The 18297-nt window shown below is 43.5% G+C and overlaps 4 protein-coding genes across 5 annotated transcripts in view; 1 reads left to right on the forward strand and 3 right to left on the reverse strand.

The window, feature by feature from the left end:
• prss1 (serine protease 1) lies at window positions 1–1073 on the forward strand (the record flags this gene model as incomplete). Its single annotated transcript, XM_035672148.1, is given in 5 exon segments — window positions 1–158; window positions 352–605; window positions 696–845; window positions 933–994; window positions 996–1073. Coding segments are annotated over 5 exon segments (702 nt in total), but the record flags the coding sequence as incomplete, so codon positions are not given.
• Window positions 1074–1445: 372 nt separating this feature from the next.
• On the reverse strand, window positions 1446–8361 carry LOC118335463 (zinc finger protein 184-like). 2 transcript variants are annotated; one of them, XM_035671748.1, is made up of 3 exons: window positions 8084–8361; window positions 6834–6959; window positions 1446–6287 (listed from the first exon to the last, which is right to left on the reverse strand). In XM_035671748.1, the coding sequence occupies exons 2-3, from the start codon at window positions 6948–6950 to the stop codon at window positions 2772–2774; spliced, it is 3633 nt and encodes a 1210-aa protein (XP_035527641.1). In that variant the 5' UTR covers window positions 6951–6959; window positions 8084–8361; the 3' UTR covers window positions 1446–2771. The 2 variants fall into 2 exon arrangements, with proteins under 2 accessions (XP_035527641.1, XP_035527642.1); XM_035671749.1 differs by lacking the exon at window positions 6834–6959 and having other exon boundaries at window positions 8084–8360.
• A 1012-nt stretch (window positions 8362–9373) lies between these two features.
• Window positions 9374–12412, reverse strand: LOC118335466. The gene is made up of 2 exons (XM_035671753.1): window positions 12219–12412; window positions 9374–11681 (listed from the first exon to the last, which is right to left on the reverse strand). The coding sequence occupies exon 2, from the start codon at window positions 11658–11660 to the stop codon at window positions 10047–10049; it is 1614 nt and encodes a 537-aa protein (XP_035527646.1). The 5' UTR covers window positions 11661–11681; window positions 12219–12412; the 3' UTR covers window positions 9374–10046.
• Window positions 12413–13297: 885 nt separating this feature from the next.
• im:7147486 (zinc finger protein Xfin) overlaps window positions 13298–18297 on the reverse strand; it is a gene marked incomplete at its 5' end in the record, with an annotated part of 7276 nt that continues 2276 nt past the window's right edge. The window contains 1 exon segment of the mRNA XM_035671751.1: window positions 13298–17762. Within this exon segment, the coding sequence (XP_035527644.1) occupies window positions 14705–17707 (3003 nt within the window). The 3' untranslated portion in view covers window positions 13298–14704.

The raw sequence follows: 18297 nt of genomic DNA on the forward strand, positions 1-18297 counted from the left end.
GCTCCCATTGAGGATGAGGATGACAAGATTGTTGGAGGCTACGAGTGCACAAAGAACTCTGTGGCCTACCAGGTCTCTCTGAACTCTGGCTACCACTTCTGTGGAGGCTCTCTGATCTCCAGCACCTGGGTGGTGTCTGCTGCTCACTGCTACAAGTCGTAAGTGCAAACATTAGATTTTAGATTCAACAGAATGTACTGTTACACCATCAGGCTGCTGCAAAGCCTTTTTACCTAATACTTGACTTACTTTTACACACTTATCTAAACAAGCAAACTAACTGCCTCATTATAAATGTAATGTCACATTTGTCACTTCCATGTAATCCAATCCTCCTGTCTCTCTCTGCAGCCAGGTCCAGGTGCGTCTTGGTGAGCACAACATTGCTGTCAATGAGGGCACAGAGCAGTTCATCAACTCTGCTATGGTCATCCGTCACCCCAGCTACAACAGCCGCAACCTGGACAATGACATCATGCTGATCAAGCTGAGCAAGCCCGCCTCCCTGAACAGCTACGTCCGCACCGTGTCCCTGCCTTCCAGCTGTGCCGGCTCTGGCACCCGCTGTCTGATCTCTGGATGGGGAAACACCAGCGGCTCTGGAAGTCAGTAAAAGTCTGCAAATATACTGGAAGATATTAGTGGTAGATGATGGCGTGTGAATATTTACATACATTGTTTTTTTTCTTCTGTAGGCTACTACCCTGATCGTCTGAGGTGCCTGGATGCCCCCATCCTGAGCGACAGCAGCTGCAGGAGCGCCTACCCTGGTCAGATCACCTCCAACATGTTCTGTGCTGGATTCCTCGAGGGAGGCAAGGACTCCTGCCAGGTACGAGCTGAAGCTGCTCATCAGTTTCTTAAAGTGGACCAACCAGCCTTCAGAACACCTCTGCTCACATGTTGTCCTTTCTATCTGTTCCGGTGGCCCCGTTGGTTGGTGCCAACGGTCCAGCTTGCAGGGGTGTTGTTCCCCTGGGGTTATGGCTGGGCCCCAAAGGAACAAGCCTGGAGTCTACGCCAAGGTCTGCAACTACAACTCCTGGATTCGCAACACCATGTCCTCCAACTAAAGTCACTTTACAGTCATTTGTTGTAGGACAGTAAGGTGTACATCCCTTTAATAAATAAAAATATAAATTAAAAAAATCAAAGATTCCTCATCTGTTTGACTTCTTGGCATTACCTACTGTACTCAAACTCATCACTTTGGATCAAAATATGCTGCAACAGCTCTTTAAATTGACTTTAAAGTAAACAAACCCCAACACAGATATTTATACTACTGGTATTAAATGTGACTTCCTGTATTTGCCAGGAAGTCACCTCTCTTCACATTTAAAGGATCTTTGAGCCTTAACCTTTAGGATTATATAGAAATATGGGTGTCTGTCTATTCACATGTAAGCACCTATTTCAACTTAAAAATGAGATATAATCACAAATCTATAGAAAAGTGAGCTTTATTGGTTTTAAGACAAACTATAGCATATAATCATATACAACAGTGCAGGGTGTCCATCTGGGAAACATCTTTTGAAATGTAGTTTATTTCATGATTCACCAAAAACCAAGTCTGACATTGAAGCATGAAAATGTAGTTTTTCAAAAGCAGTAAACAATAACGGATGTTCAACAACATCTTGTTGCACTTGTTAGTTCAGGTACAGAATGTGCGTTTGTCAGTGTATTTTTTGTTATTATTCTTTAAAAAAAATTCATTTGATTTCAGCCATCATAGTGCGAGTCCACAAAAAGAGCAAACATGACAAGCATGTGCATGAGAAAAGCTGATATTCACTTTTTAAAATAATAAATACAAAATGCTGATACTTGTCCCTGTTGGAGACCAAAACAAAACAGATTTGTAATCAGTCGAACATTTCCTCTGAAACATTTTGAACAGTTTCACATCCACGGTCAGTCAAGAAAAGATCATTTAAAAATGCACACGTTTGATATTAAATTCACAGGTCACACAGTGATTGCTTGTATCAAGATGAGGTGACGATGTAGGTAAAACTATACAATGACAATGAATTGGTCATACTATTCACTGACAAGAGATGATGTGTTATAAAATCTGAATGAAAAAATCTACACAAACAAGTTCTTTGTCAGTATTGCCAAACAAACTTCTCGCAGCAAAAAGGAGTTTATAAATGAATTCCTCCTCTGATCAGTTGGTGATTCAGTCCCATGCTCCATGTGCAGGGAACTTTTTCAAGTTATAAAATAAAGATGCCAGGTGGTTGCAGGTGCAACAAAGATAGGGTTAAAATGTTTCAGTGGTTATTTCATTTGACTATTTTATTGTTTTTAAAATCAAACTTTCCATAATCAGTCATTTACATAACTTGTGTTTGCAATGTTTCTTTCATTCAATATCTGATTACATTGTCCCAGGGCTGCTTCTGGCTTGGTGTTAATGCACTGAATGTACCAAATATTTAGGGCATCTGTATCAAATTCAAAGTACTAAAGAAAGGTTCATGGCTTCTACCTGAAGTTGCCTCATGAACTTCATGAAAACACAAAGTGTCCCGACTATTTTGTACCTTCAGGCGTGACTGACTGAATACGTGACTGTAAACAAATCTTCAGAATACTTTTTGAGGCATTTCAGTTTCCCAAACTTTTTCCAGGTGTGTAACAGGCAATGTTTCTACATCTTCTGGTCTAGGGCTACAGGACCCTCTGTGTTAAACAATGCAAAAAGGTGAATGTACATATAGAAAGGGCACAGAATCTCCATTGAGACTGATTGATTATTACACTTGGCCTCTTGCATGCTGCAAATAATGGTGATAAAGGTCTGAAATGGCAGGATAAGCATTACCACACACAGCACACTTAACACCATCTGAAGACTCTTCATTTGATATGCTAGCATTTTTCACAGTTCTCAAAGGAGTAATGGGTTTCCCGAGTGAATTTTCATCAATTCTGTCATGGCAGGTTTCTCTATCTTGGATCGAATGTGTGCTGCCTGGACGGTGCAAAGTTTTACCTAAATCAAGACCCTGATATTGGACAGTGGAAATCATGGGCGCTACTGGTGACTCTTGAGAAGCTTGGTCTGAATATATGGATAAGGCGGTCAGAGGAGAGCTATTTTCCTCAGGTTCTGGACATAAAGTGGCCATATGGTTGTCTGTGGGAGGGCTCAACATTTTCCTGTTGGACTGTGTAGTATGATCCTCTATGGATAAATCAAAATCAGAGTCCTTGCGCATGTCTTGTGTTGAGGAATGGCAAAGCTGGTGGCTGAAGAGCAAGTCCAGAGTCCTAAAGCTGCATCTGCACTGGTCACATTGATAAGGCAGAAACACTTTCTTGGGCCTGACCTGAATCCACTGAAACTCTGGGTGCTCGCTCATGTGTTTCTTGTAAGGCTCCACGAACCGAAAACCTTGGCCACACTGAGGGCAAGTGAAGCGGCCGCGTCTCTGTCGATGGATTCTCTGATGATGCCACAGTTTTTTCCAGTTTTCGAGAGTCTTGCCACAGCAGGCACAGATGTAACTTTGACCCGGGCCGTGAGTGAGCATGTGGGCTCGGAGCCTGCCCATGTGTCTGAACAGTCGCCCGCAGCTTGGGCATAAATATTTCCTGGGGTCTGAACGATTATCTAGTTTGTTTAACTTTGACACGAGGTGTGAGAGGGGGTGAGCCGGTATGACTGTCGACTGGAATGGTTTCTTTAAGCTAGCAAAGCGTTTCTTGCGGCCGGTTTGTGGCGTTTTTTTCTGTGTTTCGCAATTTGCAGCCGTGAGAGGAGAAGCTGAGCTCTGTCCCGATGCACACCTAAGTGCAGGCACTGTGTACTGTATTAATGACATTGACTCTTGTATGGCAGAGCTGGAGGCGTTTCCCTCTCCTCTGCACTGGGTGCGATGGGAGCTAAATTCAGACAGCACACCAAACAGCTTGTCACAATACAAGCAGCGATAAAGCTTTGCGCCCGTGTGTGCTTTCATGTGGCTGTTGAACTCCTGCAGATGGTCGAAAACATTCTTGCAGATGTGGCACGTGTACGTCAGTGAAGGCCTTACCCGTCTGTTGGGTTGTAAATCGTCGCCGCTTCCCGATGGTTTGCAGGTGTGATTTTTTGCATTGCTATAATGAGTGAATGACTTTTCACAACGTGTGCAGTTGTAACGCTTCACAGACCAGTGTGTCAGCTCGTGAACGCGGAGGAAGTAGGCCTGACCGAAAGCTTTGCCACATATATCACATTTATAAGGCTTCTCTCCAGTGTGGACACGCACGTGTCTTATGAGGGCAGACTGAAACGGGAACGTTTTACCACAGTACTGGCACACTTTTCTTTCCCTCTTTTCTGGGGAAACTGGTCTATGAAGTCCAGGGCCGTTTTCTTGGTCGTTTCCTTTGCTCCGCTTTTCAGATTTGTTGTTGTCAGAGTTCTGGTCTGGCTCATGGGCATGTGTCTTCATATGAGAGGCATATTCGGAGCAAGAGAATTTGATCTTGCAAAATGGGCATTTTTGATACATGTTGTTCTTTCTGTGCGTCTTGAGATGAAGATTCAAGTTTGAATTTTTGCTAAAACCCTTACCGCATTCAGGGCATTTGAAAGGCCTTTCTCCTGTATGAACGCGTTGATGAATGATGAACTGAGACAGAAATTTAAATATTTGACCGCAGTAACCACATTTCAACAGAGTTTTTCCCCCTTTTTTAGTGTAGATGACATTTGCATCCCTTAGGCTATCCTCCTTCTTCACGTCATCACACTCTGTTTTTTGTTGAGCGTCGTCACTGCCTTCATGGCCCTTTACAAGATGAGCTTTCTGTAACAAAACATTATTTAGTCTCCTCCTTCTCTTACCTCCTCTCTTGCGTCTGAAAGTGTTTCGCTCACTGTTTGGACCCTCAGATCTAACACTGCATTGTAAAGATGTATTATTTGACTCAGAAACGGGATTTAAATGGTCCAGCTCTATCTCTATATTCTCAGCTTTCACAGCAGGGAGGACTAAAACAGGTTTAGGTGGTTGTTCAGAGGATGTTACCACATCTGTGTTAGAGGGCTCTGTATTCTGCAAGTGTGCGGTATTTGGAGGTTCAAGACTGTTTTTTGATTGGGACTCCTCGCTGCCATTCTTGTCAGCTGACTGTTCTATCTTAGGGTCATCACTCTGAGTAGGGCTTACCACGTTCAGACTGTTCAAACCCTCTGAAGATACAACTTCAGGCTCAGCTGCTGGCTGGGAAAGCTGTTTTCTTTCTAGTAACGCACCTTCCTTCGGTTTCGCCTGCTGCTCTTGTCCCTCTGCAGGCAGCAAGGACAGCTGATCACCCTTTCCATCTGTACCAGTCTCTTGTTTGTCAGTGTTCAGTTCTCCCAGCTTATCTCCCTTAGCTCTCTCCCCAGAGCCCGTGTCATTGCTCAACACTGAAGAGGCCTCCTGGGAAACATCCAGTCTGGACACTTTAGCTGGAACCTGCTGATCGGCCAGTTTGGCCCTTCTTCTTTTAACACCTTGAAAGTTCAATATGTCGTTACTTTCTGTAGGAGTTGTTTCAGTTTGCTTATGGTCTACCTGGCTATCAGAGTCAGTCTTTCCATCCAGATCCACAGGGTGTTCTCCTCTACTCCTCAGTCTCCGTGTAGGACTACTAACATTATTCACATTAGTGGAAGCAGCGGGAGCGCTGACAGCAGCCGCAGCATCTGTAGTGTTAAAATCTTTGACTTCTTTTTTTCTTGGTCTTCCTCTTTTTCTTTTTGGCAGCACAGGGTCACCAACTTCTACTTTACCATCAGAGACAGTATGAGGACTAGACATCTCATGAGGTGAGTTATTGATTAAGGGACTGTCTACAGCATTAGGCACATGGTCACTGTTGTGGTTCTCCAAGCATATTGGCAAAGGTATTGTCGTGCTGATCTCCTCATGCTGAACTGCGTCAAGAGCCGCCGACTCTGGATCTATTGTGTCTTCAGTCAACAACTGTTTTGTTTTACGAGGGCGCCCGCGTTTTCTGCGGCCCTCCACAGGCTGTCCGTGACTGTCTGTTGTAGAGCTGCACACGCTCGCAGAGGCCATTTTGGACTTTGCTTCCATTCCGACCTGCGGAGATATGCGCTTACTGTGTTGACAGTTTGTTCCGCCTACTGATTCAGTACCAACAAGGCCATCGGGCTCCGTATGTCCCGATGAGTGGGACTCAGGTACAGGTTGAGTCAGTTGTGTTGCTTTCATTTCTTCTCCCCTCCTGGATTCCAGGTCTTCCTCACTGCATGTCTTGTCTTCAGGTATCTGCGGAGGGGGAAAAAAAAAAACTGGATTTGTCACAAATGTAGTAGTGGCATTGTTGCACAAGTCTCCTAAAATAGTATAAAAATAAAGAAATACAAAAAGAAAAAAAGGAAAATCAGTGCAATATGTATACAGTAAAGACCACATGCTAATGATAATGTATGTAAACAAACAGTAGATCTAGAGGCAACATTTGAAAATGATATATCTTGAAAAATAAATATATATCTCAAAATAGAATAAAAGTGTATTATTATTATTAGGGAACCTTTAGGGACTCCCCTCCCTTCATTTGGACACCACTGAACCAACATAAAAGTAACATAATGATTCACTGCACACTTAAATAGTCAAGATGTATAAACACTAAAAAACATTACAAAGAAAATTCCCAAAAAATAAAAATATAAATAAATAAGACATCAGGTTAATTTCCCCCTAAGAAAATGACTCCATGCATTCCACTTGCAAGCTACTCCATAAAAGTGTGCTGTATGCTGCATAACCTTTGGGGTGAAATGTCTATTTGTCTTTCTCACTGGCTACCTGCTTGCAGTCCGAAGGGGCATGAACGGAATTGCAAGGATGCGATGCCACAGAAGTTAACTCAGAGACTGTATTTTGGTCACTGCTTCCTCTGCTGAAGGACATTTTACTCCCCATGACAAGAGTCTGTGGATTAAACAGTGACAAGGAGGTTGTAACTCATAACAGTAACGTGTGATCCTACAGCAAATGTATGTTTGATTGACAGGCATTTAGTTGCCAGGGTTGAAAAGTCGCTGACAAAAATGAGAAACAATGAGAAACAGGAGTGATTTCCTAATCGAAACCTGTTAAGATAGACCAGAGTTTGGGAATTAGGACAGCGGTGGACAGTAACAGAGAACATTTACTCAAGTACTTAAACACAAGGTACACACACAGTACTTTTTACTCCACCACTTTCACACGAGTTAGTTAGTTGGCAGATGAACATTTTCCTAAATAACACACATGCAACTTATAAATGAGGAATCATTAAAGAATAACCAGCTGTTTTTCAACTATATAAAATGAGCTCCTTCACTACCAGGTAGGTGCTACTCTGCATAATGAATATTTATTTACTTTTAATGGTGCTGATAATAGTTTTGTGCGTGTAATCGAGCAGGTTCACATCGCGACACTGCTCATTTTACTCAAGCAAAGCACCTTTCCCCCATCTGTTAACAGATCACACCTTACATAGACTTTATCTTCAGTGTACCACTTATGAGCCTGAAGAACTAACTCACCACACAGACTCAAAGTACGCTGTCGCAGTTTGTACACCACTAGATGTGCACATCTGATGCATGTAAACAGGTAGTTTAATACATATACACCAGTTTCTCTCTCTGCACAGTGGTTGCTGGTGTCATTTCATCTCCCGTGCACACACATGTCATCTGATGGGGCTCTTTCATGAAGCACACAAAGTGGCTTTTCGACTGTGGTTACCAATGCTCACACATAAAACCACCGAGACACAACTCATAAGGTATTTCCAAACACCCATGGCCGAGCCTGGCAGCTTCAGCACCCAGCTATCAGTTAAGATTCAAAGCTACCAGCAGCATGACTAACGATGTAGGCGTTATGTGTTGGTAGGCCGGATCGCTAGCTCCGGTTAATTAACGTCACAGGCCACACGAACCCCGCCGGTAACCACAATGTCAGCTCGTTTACCCGTCTGCAAAGTTAACAACGCGTATGTAGGCTATTTCTCAACACCGGTTACACAATATGAAGAGTAGTAAACACAAACTGCTTGCCTGCGAGGGAGAGAGTCCACACTGCTCTCTGCGTCGCCATGCACTGACCGCTGCTCCACTAGCTAGCGCTGGCTAGCTTGAAGCTAACATATGCTCTGTCGTTACGTGGCTGTTTGGCACTTTTCTTTTCTCTTTTTTCTTTTCTTAATAAAAGTGCTTTGGTCTGGGAGAGGAGCTGTTAATGTGGGTTGGGGGTTTTTTCTCTTCTTTTCAGAGCAGTTTGCAGCAGGGAGCCACTCGGTATCCACGCACAAAGCGACCCGAGAAAGTGTCAATCACGCCGAGAAGCACAGGAGGGGATACTTCAAGTGCTGTGGAAAGTTTGGGAATCATGAGTTGTTCTACGCGAGGAACTCCCAAGAGTTTATCCCTCCCTGGTTTTTACCGTTGTGGGTTTCAGAGTCAGGGCCACATCAGTCACCCAAATGTATTTACGTGCTGATGTTCTGAATTTATTTTGCCACAAGGTTTTTGAAAACACAAGCACACCAACGGCACTTGAACGCCGCATCCACTCTTTTGGATATTCGCCGTGGATATTTACCTCATCATAAAGGGACGCACAACAGAGCCTTGTTTTTGCTCTGAAATGGCCCCCTCTGCTGGAGGTAAGGACGCAGGACCGTGAACACATCACTGGGGAACTGGGGGCTTTCAATATCAGCTGAGAATAAAGACAATAAAGAAATAACGGACTAAATACATTAAAAACAGGTGCAGAATTCTTAAGAAATAACTTGATAGTGTCTATTAAAGATTTAATAATTGCTGCATGTCATCGTTTAACCTATTTCACAGGAGTGTTGAGAATGTCTTGAAAAACACACCTAACATTGTGGAGGAACAACAGTTTAATAATAGTTATTTGTGGAACTGTAAAAATAAAGTTGATTCATCGTGTCTCACTTCTATATTTCTACCACCAAATCAAACAGTCCACAACACGTAACTGGCACGTAATACATTTCAAAGGCCACAATAAAGACAATGTTGCTCTTCGATGTTAACTAAATCTACTTGTATGTAGTTTTTAAATTCTATTTCCATATATTCATTTTAAGATTATACATTATCTCATCTCGTTTTACAAACATGTTTGTTATGTTAATTGCATTTACTGTAGTTCTCAGGCACCACAAACTGCATGTACTGTTTAAGAATCACATCCAACATTGCCACTGATTAATACATTATCACTTAGATTAAAAGCACTATACATTCAGTCCATTTATCATGTGAACGACCTTGTTAACATTATAACGTGGCATTATCAAATGACTACACACACGGTGAGTTTGAAAATATAGTTTAATACAACATATACCATATTCTTAAAGTCTGACAAAGCTGGAAAGAACACACTGGGTATCGTGGTCAGTTCCAACAGCCTCACAACACATTCTGATCATACTAAAAACACATTTTAAAAAAAACAAAACAAAACAACTATAATACAGCACCTGGTTATCCCAACAAACATGGGTGCATATGCACATACATTTTGATAAGCGTTATTGATTTACATGTTCTGTAACCACTGCAGGGACATCAAATTTAGACTCTGGGGACGTGAATCTTGGGACTGTTTACTGACAAAAGAAATCCAGCTTACTTAAAATGCCCGTTAACAGGTAGCTCACCTGGCAGATCGCGTACCAAGTATCAAAGCTGAGTCCTTACCGAAACAGCCTGGGTTTGAGTCTGGGCCCTTTGCTGCATATCATACCCATCTCTCTCCTGCTTTTCCTGTCTCTCCACTGTCGTAATAATAATAATAATAATTTATTTTGCACTCATCTTACAACTTCATATTGGGAGATCTGGAGAAAGCCAGGAAGCATTGTGTTCTTGTGCCATAAACCTAAACAAGTAGATATTCAACCAGGAGACTGCTATCTTTAAGCACTTGGTCCATAATTAACATAAAATGTGACATGCAAACTGGATGTCGAGTCTAGTTTTGTCAAGTCTTAATAGGGACAGATGAGGTTACTTGGTAAATCATCTCAGCAGGTTTGTCTGGTCCACTTTCAACGATATAACAATCATCGGCCATATCCATAGTCGCCCCTTGCCCCTTGTCCAGACTGACAGCCATGACTTGGTTTCTCTTTATGTTACCAGAATCTGGAACCCCAAGTCTTCTTTCACCGTTCATCTGAGCAGCATTTGGGCTCGCCGCTGGCGTCACCCTCTTTATTTTGTATTGCTGTTTGCCCCCTCGCACATGCTTTGCCATAAACTCCTGGGCTTTGACACACTTGTGCCTCTGAAGCAGCTGAGCCGTTTCGAAAGGAATATGACAGACTCGACACGTGAACCCGTTGGATACAGAGGATGTCGCTGATGGTTTGCCCGATGCGCCTGATACAGAATTTGTGGGTGTTTTCGACTGCCCGGAGGGAGTGACAGGCCTACTTTTATTAGATGCACTGGGATTTGGATTCTGGCTCTTCAGTGGCTGGGGGACAGAGACATAAGACTTGGATGCACTGGAGTTCTGGCTCTTCATCTGCAGGGATGGAGCGACATGAAGCCCCTGATTGCTCTGATTGTACATTTTCATATTCTGATTTTTCAACTGCAGGGCGGACGTGACGTGAGGTGCCTGACTGGCTTTACTGGCTGCACTGAGATTCTGGCTTTTCAAATGTAGATATGAAGAACCCTGAGGCCCCCCAAAACTCGGACCCCTGTCTGATTTGGCTTGATTTAGCTTCTTGTCGGCCAGCGGCTTTGCGGTGATGAGTCTGAATTTGGTAGCCGTGTTAGGTGAGTTACAAACATGGAAGCGAGGCACTACCTTCCTGCTGGAGAGCAGCAGCCCACATCCTATACAGCCAGAAACCTTATCAGTGACATGAGAGCTGTGGTGGGATACGAGAGAGGTCTTTGCTGTAAAACACTGCCCACATTTACCGCAAGTGTAAGGCTTTGACTTGTTAAACCTGCGCACTGTTTGCAACAACACCACTGGCTGGTAAAGTGTCCACAGATCCACTGTTGGTGCACCCACACCTGCAAAAATATTCTTCATGTCTGTTAGAGAGGAGACAGGATTTTGGACAAGAGATGCTTGTGACACAGAGCGGTACAACTCAGGCACTTGTGAAATCTGTGCAGGCTGCGTGGGACCTTGTGGCAGAATACCTGCTGTAACGGGTACTTGCTGTTTCTGCTTCGCTGGCAAAGAAATCGATGCCACACTGTCCAATGTAGGGGGCTTCCAGACAACCTCTCCCGTCTGCAGTCTTTTCAGCTGCTCCTCCTCCTCTATGCGCTTCTCAATTCTGCGCTTCCTTATGGTTTCGTGATCGAGCACTTGGTGTCCCGGTTCATGTGTCGTGCTGTGCTCCAGCATGTCTCTGTATTCTGTAAACTCAGTTCCACAAGAGCAGATGTAACTTACAGCAGGGCACACGTGTTCCTCCAGGAATCTCCGATTGGCAAATATCTGCTCGCAGCTGAAGCAGAACCGACCAGCATCCATCAAGTCTCTGCCTAAGCCGTCCTCCATAATGTTATGCAGTTTTTGCCTCCCTCTCTCCATGATGAGGCTCGACACGGATGTGTTCATTTATGATGTGGGGCGCCTTTCCTGGTGAAGACATGTATTCAAATTAATGCAGCGATAAGCAGAATACAGTTTCAAACAAGCCAAATAATCAATTAAGTTGTAGCTCAGTGTTAATGGAGACACAGAGGAGCTACTTATGCTAACAGCTAGCGTTACATACAACTAACTGCATGCTGAGCTGAGGAGAGACGACTGTAATGTTTCTGGAGCACTCAGTGTTATGGCCTCCTCAGTGCGTTTAACGGGATTAGCTCGTCTCTGAAATCAATTCCCAACTTCTGAGACGAGCTAATGAACTCTCTAACATTTAATATCTCACCATTACGTTACACCTCACAGGCTGTACAATAACGTTACACACCGCAGTCTCCCAGCCGAACAACACAGTGGCGTTGTAACTACAGTGTTACAGCAGTATTGTGTGGACAACTACGCTGTTTGCTCAGGTTTTCACAGTTTATAACGCCGATATTTATTTTAACGCGCGCTTGTCTTGCTACGAGCCTGCGGTGCTAGCGTTAGCCTGCACTAGCTCATTGGACAATAACGTTGTCTCACCTCCACATGAAAACCAAAGCAGCGCTCAGTCGACGCGCTGCTTATCGCGGTGTCCTTGCGACAGACTGCACACAGCGGGTCGATTGTCGTTTCGTGAGGCATTCACAGTCGGGCTAACTTGCCGGTGTTTTGAACGCCTCGGTGGAAGTTAGCACATTAGCCCATGCATTAGCCACACCAAAAAAAAAAAAAAAAAAAAATACCCAGAGGAAAGCTCCACACCCTCTTCTTCTACCGATGGCGCGCTTTGACGGACAAAAGTTCAGTTTTGCTTCGTTATAACTGCTACCGACTGGAGTGAGTGTTTCACCTTTAACGTTAACACGGCTGTTAATAGAGGGTGACTTTTAGCCTTCATGCTGCAAACACAAATAAATAACACTAGCATCAACTTGACAGGTCACTCGTTACCATGGAGCACAGTCCTTTCGTTACCATGGAAATACATGATTAACATGATCCTCAGCATTAATATATATATACAAAATATATTACATACAATATAACCAAGCCTTCTTTACATTGCAACTGACCTAGCTGTCCCCCCACGCCCGAGAGCAACTCAGGGACGGTGATAACTGCCTCCAACCTCTACAAGCCAATGATGCGCCGCACATCTATAACCGCGCATCACTGAGTCCAATCTCATGTTCTCCATCACCATTACTGGAACGCTCCTGCCACTGCCAAGGACAAGAGTGGACTGCAGCGTCTCACTCTCTCTGCAGAGAGGGTGATTGGCTGCATCTGCCATCCCTCCACGACCTGTTTGCCTCCGGGACCCTGAGGGGAGCGAGGAGGATTATGGCCGACCCCTCCCAGCCTACCCGACTGCAGCTGGCCTCATCAAGGCCCGGGACCCCCTCACTGACACGGATGAACATTAACATAGTCTCCACATCTCTATATGTCAATGAAAGCACATACTGGGATTATTATTTGCAAATTGCACATATTTTTTATACTGTTGCCCACTCCTTGGTCAATATTTATTTAAAAAAAAAACAGATTTCTCTTACTATGTTTATTGTTATGCAACAAAATACCAAGACAAATTCATTGTATGTGAAAACCTACTTCAGGCAATGAACCTGTTTATTTGTTTATCTGTCAATGTGAAAAATGAGCGTATACAATTACATTTAATAAACACAAGTGGGCGGTGTATATTGAATTAAAAATGAAAACTGAGATTATACTGGTAATTGTTGGTTGTATTGACTTTCCCATAGGGTTACTGAATTAATAGTAAAAAACTACACACAGCTACATGTGAATCAGCGTTCCCTCAGGGTATATCTTGGTTAATCTATCATATTCCAGATGATGATTTTCCTACCAGTGCCGTTTATCTACATTCAGCACACATTTAGTAATTTCCCCTCTTACCACTGTAAACTAAAGAGACAGTGACTATTCCTGGGTTTCTCTGCGGCCCCAGAAATTAGTGGGGTTTTTTTTATTTTAGGTATTTTAGGTCCATTTCAGGTATTTTCATTTAAGAAAAACTGAGGTTGATACAAATATCTAACAAATTAGTAAACCTCTTAAAAAACCTACCACAAACTTGTACATTTGGGATACAAGGTTCACATTCTTACCTTTCTTTGCTCTAGGTTTCCTTTAAATCTATGAAAAAATTTCTGTTACACACATACACATTTACTGTTAATTGACATTCACCTTATGACCCATGACTGACTGAAAGTTACTTAACATTATATTTGTTTAACAAAGGAACAAACTAGAAACTGTGATCCAAAAGGAAGCTGTGCTTTAATTGTATACTCCAGAGCGTTCATAGACGAGCACAGACCGGTTGACACGCAGAGTAAGCCTGATCACTGCTTTTTTAAGACTTCCCAAACAAGAGAACAAATGTACTAAATTAATTATTAATTAAATTAATTAATTAGTATGCATGCCACAAATTTGTGTACTAATATTAAATCATTCTGGAAGTAAAAGCCAGGACATAAAACCCCTTTCGTCTTAAAACAAGCTCTTTACACAATATTCAAAATATCACCTTCTTGTGTTGCACTTGTTGCAAACCTTTAAGATATTTGATCCCTTATCGCACAAAATGATATAATGTACATGTTTCACATACTGGTATGTTTATTGACACCAGGAACAACAAGCTACATCACGACCTCTGTGATAAAAGTTTGATTACCAAATACTCAAACATTTACAGGCTAATGAGGCTATGTAATAAAGGGATTAACTTGACAAAACTAAAATGTACAGTATATAAAAGCTGTGATTTTTTTGTTGTTTTTACAGTGGCAAGCTACTATAACACACTCTCAGAGCAGCTTTAAAAAACAACTTATGTGGCTGTACAATGTCAAAATAACTCATGGACAGTGAAAAAAAAAAGCCCAAGTCAAGTTAAAAACAAGTCAACTGACAAATATACTGAAATTTGTAAAGTTCTTAAATGCACGACTCTGATGATTTTCAGAAAACATGAAGTATCATTAAGAATTCAGCTGTTCTTGTGTTTTTGGCTTAGTGTCTCCAGCCATGATGCGATGAATCCTCCTGCGGTGGTTTTTGAGTGATTTAAGGTTGGGGTACGTCCCCTGACACACATCACAGCGATACGATTCAGACTGCTTGTGAGTGAGCAGGTGTTTCTGCAAACCATCCACAGTGCCGAACCAGCGAAGACAAACGGGGCACCGCACGGGCTTAATGGCGGGCTTGCAGGCCCCACTCCTCTGGTGAAACAGAAGACTGATTGTGTTCGGGAAGTGAGAGTTGCAATGGGAACAGTGATAGGTTTTGGGTGGGTGTGTGGGTGGATTTATAGCCCGTCCACCTTTGCATCGATTCCAGGACACGTGCCTTCGGAGGGAGCAGCGAGTGGCGAAAGTGTTTCCGCACCGTGTGCATACAATCCTTGGCTGCTTTTTTGTTGGATTTGGAAGCTTATCTGCTCTGACAGTTTGCTTCTGTGGAGGCTGATGCACTGGCTGAGAGGGCTGCTGCTGAGGTCTCTGTTGCTGAAATCGAAGTAATAGGGGTTGCGATCGCTGGGGCTGTATTCCCTTCAGCAGCTGGTGATGAGGATGCATATGGATCTGCAGGTGAACTTCGTAGTCTGCCCAGGAATTAACAGTCTCTCCACAAGTCGGACATGTGTATGACTCCTGTGCATGCTTCTGCAGATGCTCCAGCAGAAGCCTTGGGGATGTAAATCCGACGCCACACTCACATGTCACCCTCCTTGGGAGTACAGAGGGCAGTGACATGATGCCCCAGTTGCCTCCATCGTCCTCCTGGGTTTGACCGTCCGTTGCGTTGCCTGGTACACTCGGCTGCACAATCCCTCTGTCCACATCGCTCATTGTTAGGTGCAACTGACACCTTTTTCTGTGAACCATCATGTTATCTTTGCGGTTAAAGGTTCTCCCGCAGACATGGCAAGGAAACATTGGTTTCATATTGCTGGCATTTTGTGGAGTGGCACCGTGACTACTACTCTGTGCCACAGTGCCAGGTCCCCGTAGCCTAAACCCGCACAGGCGTAGATGGCGCCTCAAAGTAGATGGCCGACTGTAGGTTTTCTGACACCTGTTACATGGGTAACGTTTTACGCCATCTCTGATGAAATAGCGCAGGCTGGGGGGCGCCGTACCTGCATGTTCGACTGACAAAGACTTCTTCACCTCTCCTCCATTACCAGCTTTCTCCATAGAGCTAAGTACCTCCATTTCATCATCCAAGGGCATTGTCCACTGCCCTTCATTACTGTCCTCATTACTGTCCTCATTATCAACTGCTGCTCCACCCCAGCTACTGTTTTCGTCCCCTTGCTGGAGCGAATCGCACAGGGAGCCATCCTTGTGCTGCTCCGTCATGGAAGATTTGGGGTAGAATGGGGAGAAGCTGTTTGCTGGACGAGTCCAGGCCAACTGTGAAGCTGTAGATATCTCTGAATTTGGAGGGGTCACCTCTACCTTGATTCGACCAGTAACTTCAGTGCCCACAGCGATACTCTTGGAGATGTGAGATCCAGCATTAATCTCTGTATCTGAATTGGGTTTACTGTCTGATCTCAATACTAGCATTTTCTGAATGGGCGGATTGGCCTGCTGGGGGACAGCGGACCCGGGGCCCTGGCACTTGTGCATTTTGAGGTTCCACCTCCGCGCGTAGCTGTGCTTGCACAATGGACAAAAGAAAACTTTTCTAGTATTGTTTAGACTATGGAATGGCACTAGTTTTGGGGCAAATGGTGACTTGTTTTTTAAAGACTTTGACAGCTGTATGTTCTTGTTTGTTAACTGAGGGCATACGTGATTGTCAGGTAAAGGCAGCCGCCCAATGATCAGCTGTTTGCAGTGACGGCAACATTTAATCCTCTCTTTTTTGTGCAAGAAATGATGCTCTGTCAGTTTGTCCAAGTTTTGAAAGACCCTACGACAGCGGCCACATTGATATCTCCCATAAGTGCCATTACTGCCAGGATCCTTGAGTTTATGACGGGTTTCAAGAACCACAACAGGTGAGAAAGTCTTAGTAAGAGAGACAACTTTCTTTTTACTGGACTCAAGAACTCTGCTGATGGATGGAGCTTTTGTTTTTATACCAGGTGTTGCAAGCAGTCGCCTCAACTGTGCAACAGAGAGATCGTTGATCGGGGACACCTCAGTTTTTGCTCCTGGTGTTATGTCAACGGGGACGACTTCTTGTTTGGGGGTTACTGTGTTATTGTTCTGATTCTGAAACGGAAGAGCGGGAAAACGCTTCATGTATGCCGAGGCCACCAACTTCATTAGAGCATTATTTCTGGGCAGACTCTGACCATTTTCGCTATTGAGAACAGAATTTGTTTCTTGCATGTTCTCCCCAGTCTCTGATTTTTGCTCTGCTGTGGCTGACATGTTCTCAAGTTGTTTCTCACCGTCATCTTGAGGGGGTGTACACTGGCCTTGAGGAGTGGTTACTATGGCGATGCCATCCTCCAGGCTTACATCTGCTTTGCGGTCTGTTAATGTGGGTTTGACAGCTGGGGACCTTGAGGTAGAGGGACAACTACTAACCAAACCTAGCTGGGTTACAGTTGGACTTAATGATACATGCTGGATGGTGAAAGCTTTATCACACTCTGTGCCACCAAGAATACTACTATCATCCAAAGGTTGCAGTAGCTGTAGTTGAGAGACATGTGAACGCTTATGTTCCAGCATAAGGCCAAAGTCCTGAAATTCCTCTCCACAATCACAAATATAAAAAGAAGGTGAAGGGCTTTCAGGCAAGAGTGTTGGTAGATTGGGTTGTTCACTGGATGAGTCCATACTTGCAAACAATGTTTCATGTGGGCTGGTGTTCGGCTGTGGATGGATCTTGGAGAGCGCACCAGCATGGGTTGCCTGATGTACTAGCAAGGAGGCCAATCCGTTGAAGGTGGCTGAACATGCCACACAACGATACACTTTGGAGGACGAAGTACTTCCCTGTAACCCAAGCATCATGGCAGCCACACGTACAAGGCAATCCAGGCGTTGTGGTCATGCAAAGAAGTAAATCCTGTAAGTCACACACAACATATACAAAATGATGTCACCAAGTAAACACGGACAATCACAATTTGCACATTGTTTGTAAATGATAAATTAAAAACTGTCAAGTTGTATTAAATTATATGATGAGCAACATAGTTTGCTTCATGAGACAACAATTTGACATTCATAAAAAACATTATTCCAGCTGGAACAATGCCTCATCGGGTCCCCTTCCAAAAGCCCTAAACTTGGACCAGGAAACATTAGCCTATATTAATGGAATCCATGATTGCACAGAGCTTAACTAAGCATTAGGTTTAGCTCATTTATTTCCTATTATATTAAATATGGTAACGTGTTTATGGGTTAAAAGTAAATGTTAGCAGATTTTATCACTATAACCACTGGCATATAGAGATGCTAAGTTAAGTCAGCAAGTTATGTAGTTACTATCACATAATATTTAGTCTTCTGTTATAGAAAAGTTTATGCACAATGCATCATTTTTAGGAATTAGCAGTTATTCATCTTTCCTTTTACTGGCTACAGAAGTCTGGAGG

The sequence above is a fragment of the Morone saxatilis genome, unplaced genomic scaffold (genome assembly GCF_004916995.1).
Source record: "Morone saxatilis isolate NCDOM2014 unplaced genomic scaffold, NCSU_SB_2.0 Contig24, whole genome shotgun sequence".
Taxonomy (NCBI): Eukaryota; Metazoa; Chordata; class Actinopteri; family Moronidae; genus Morone; species Morone saxatilis.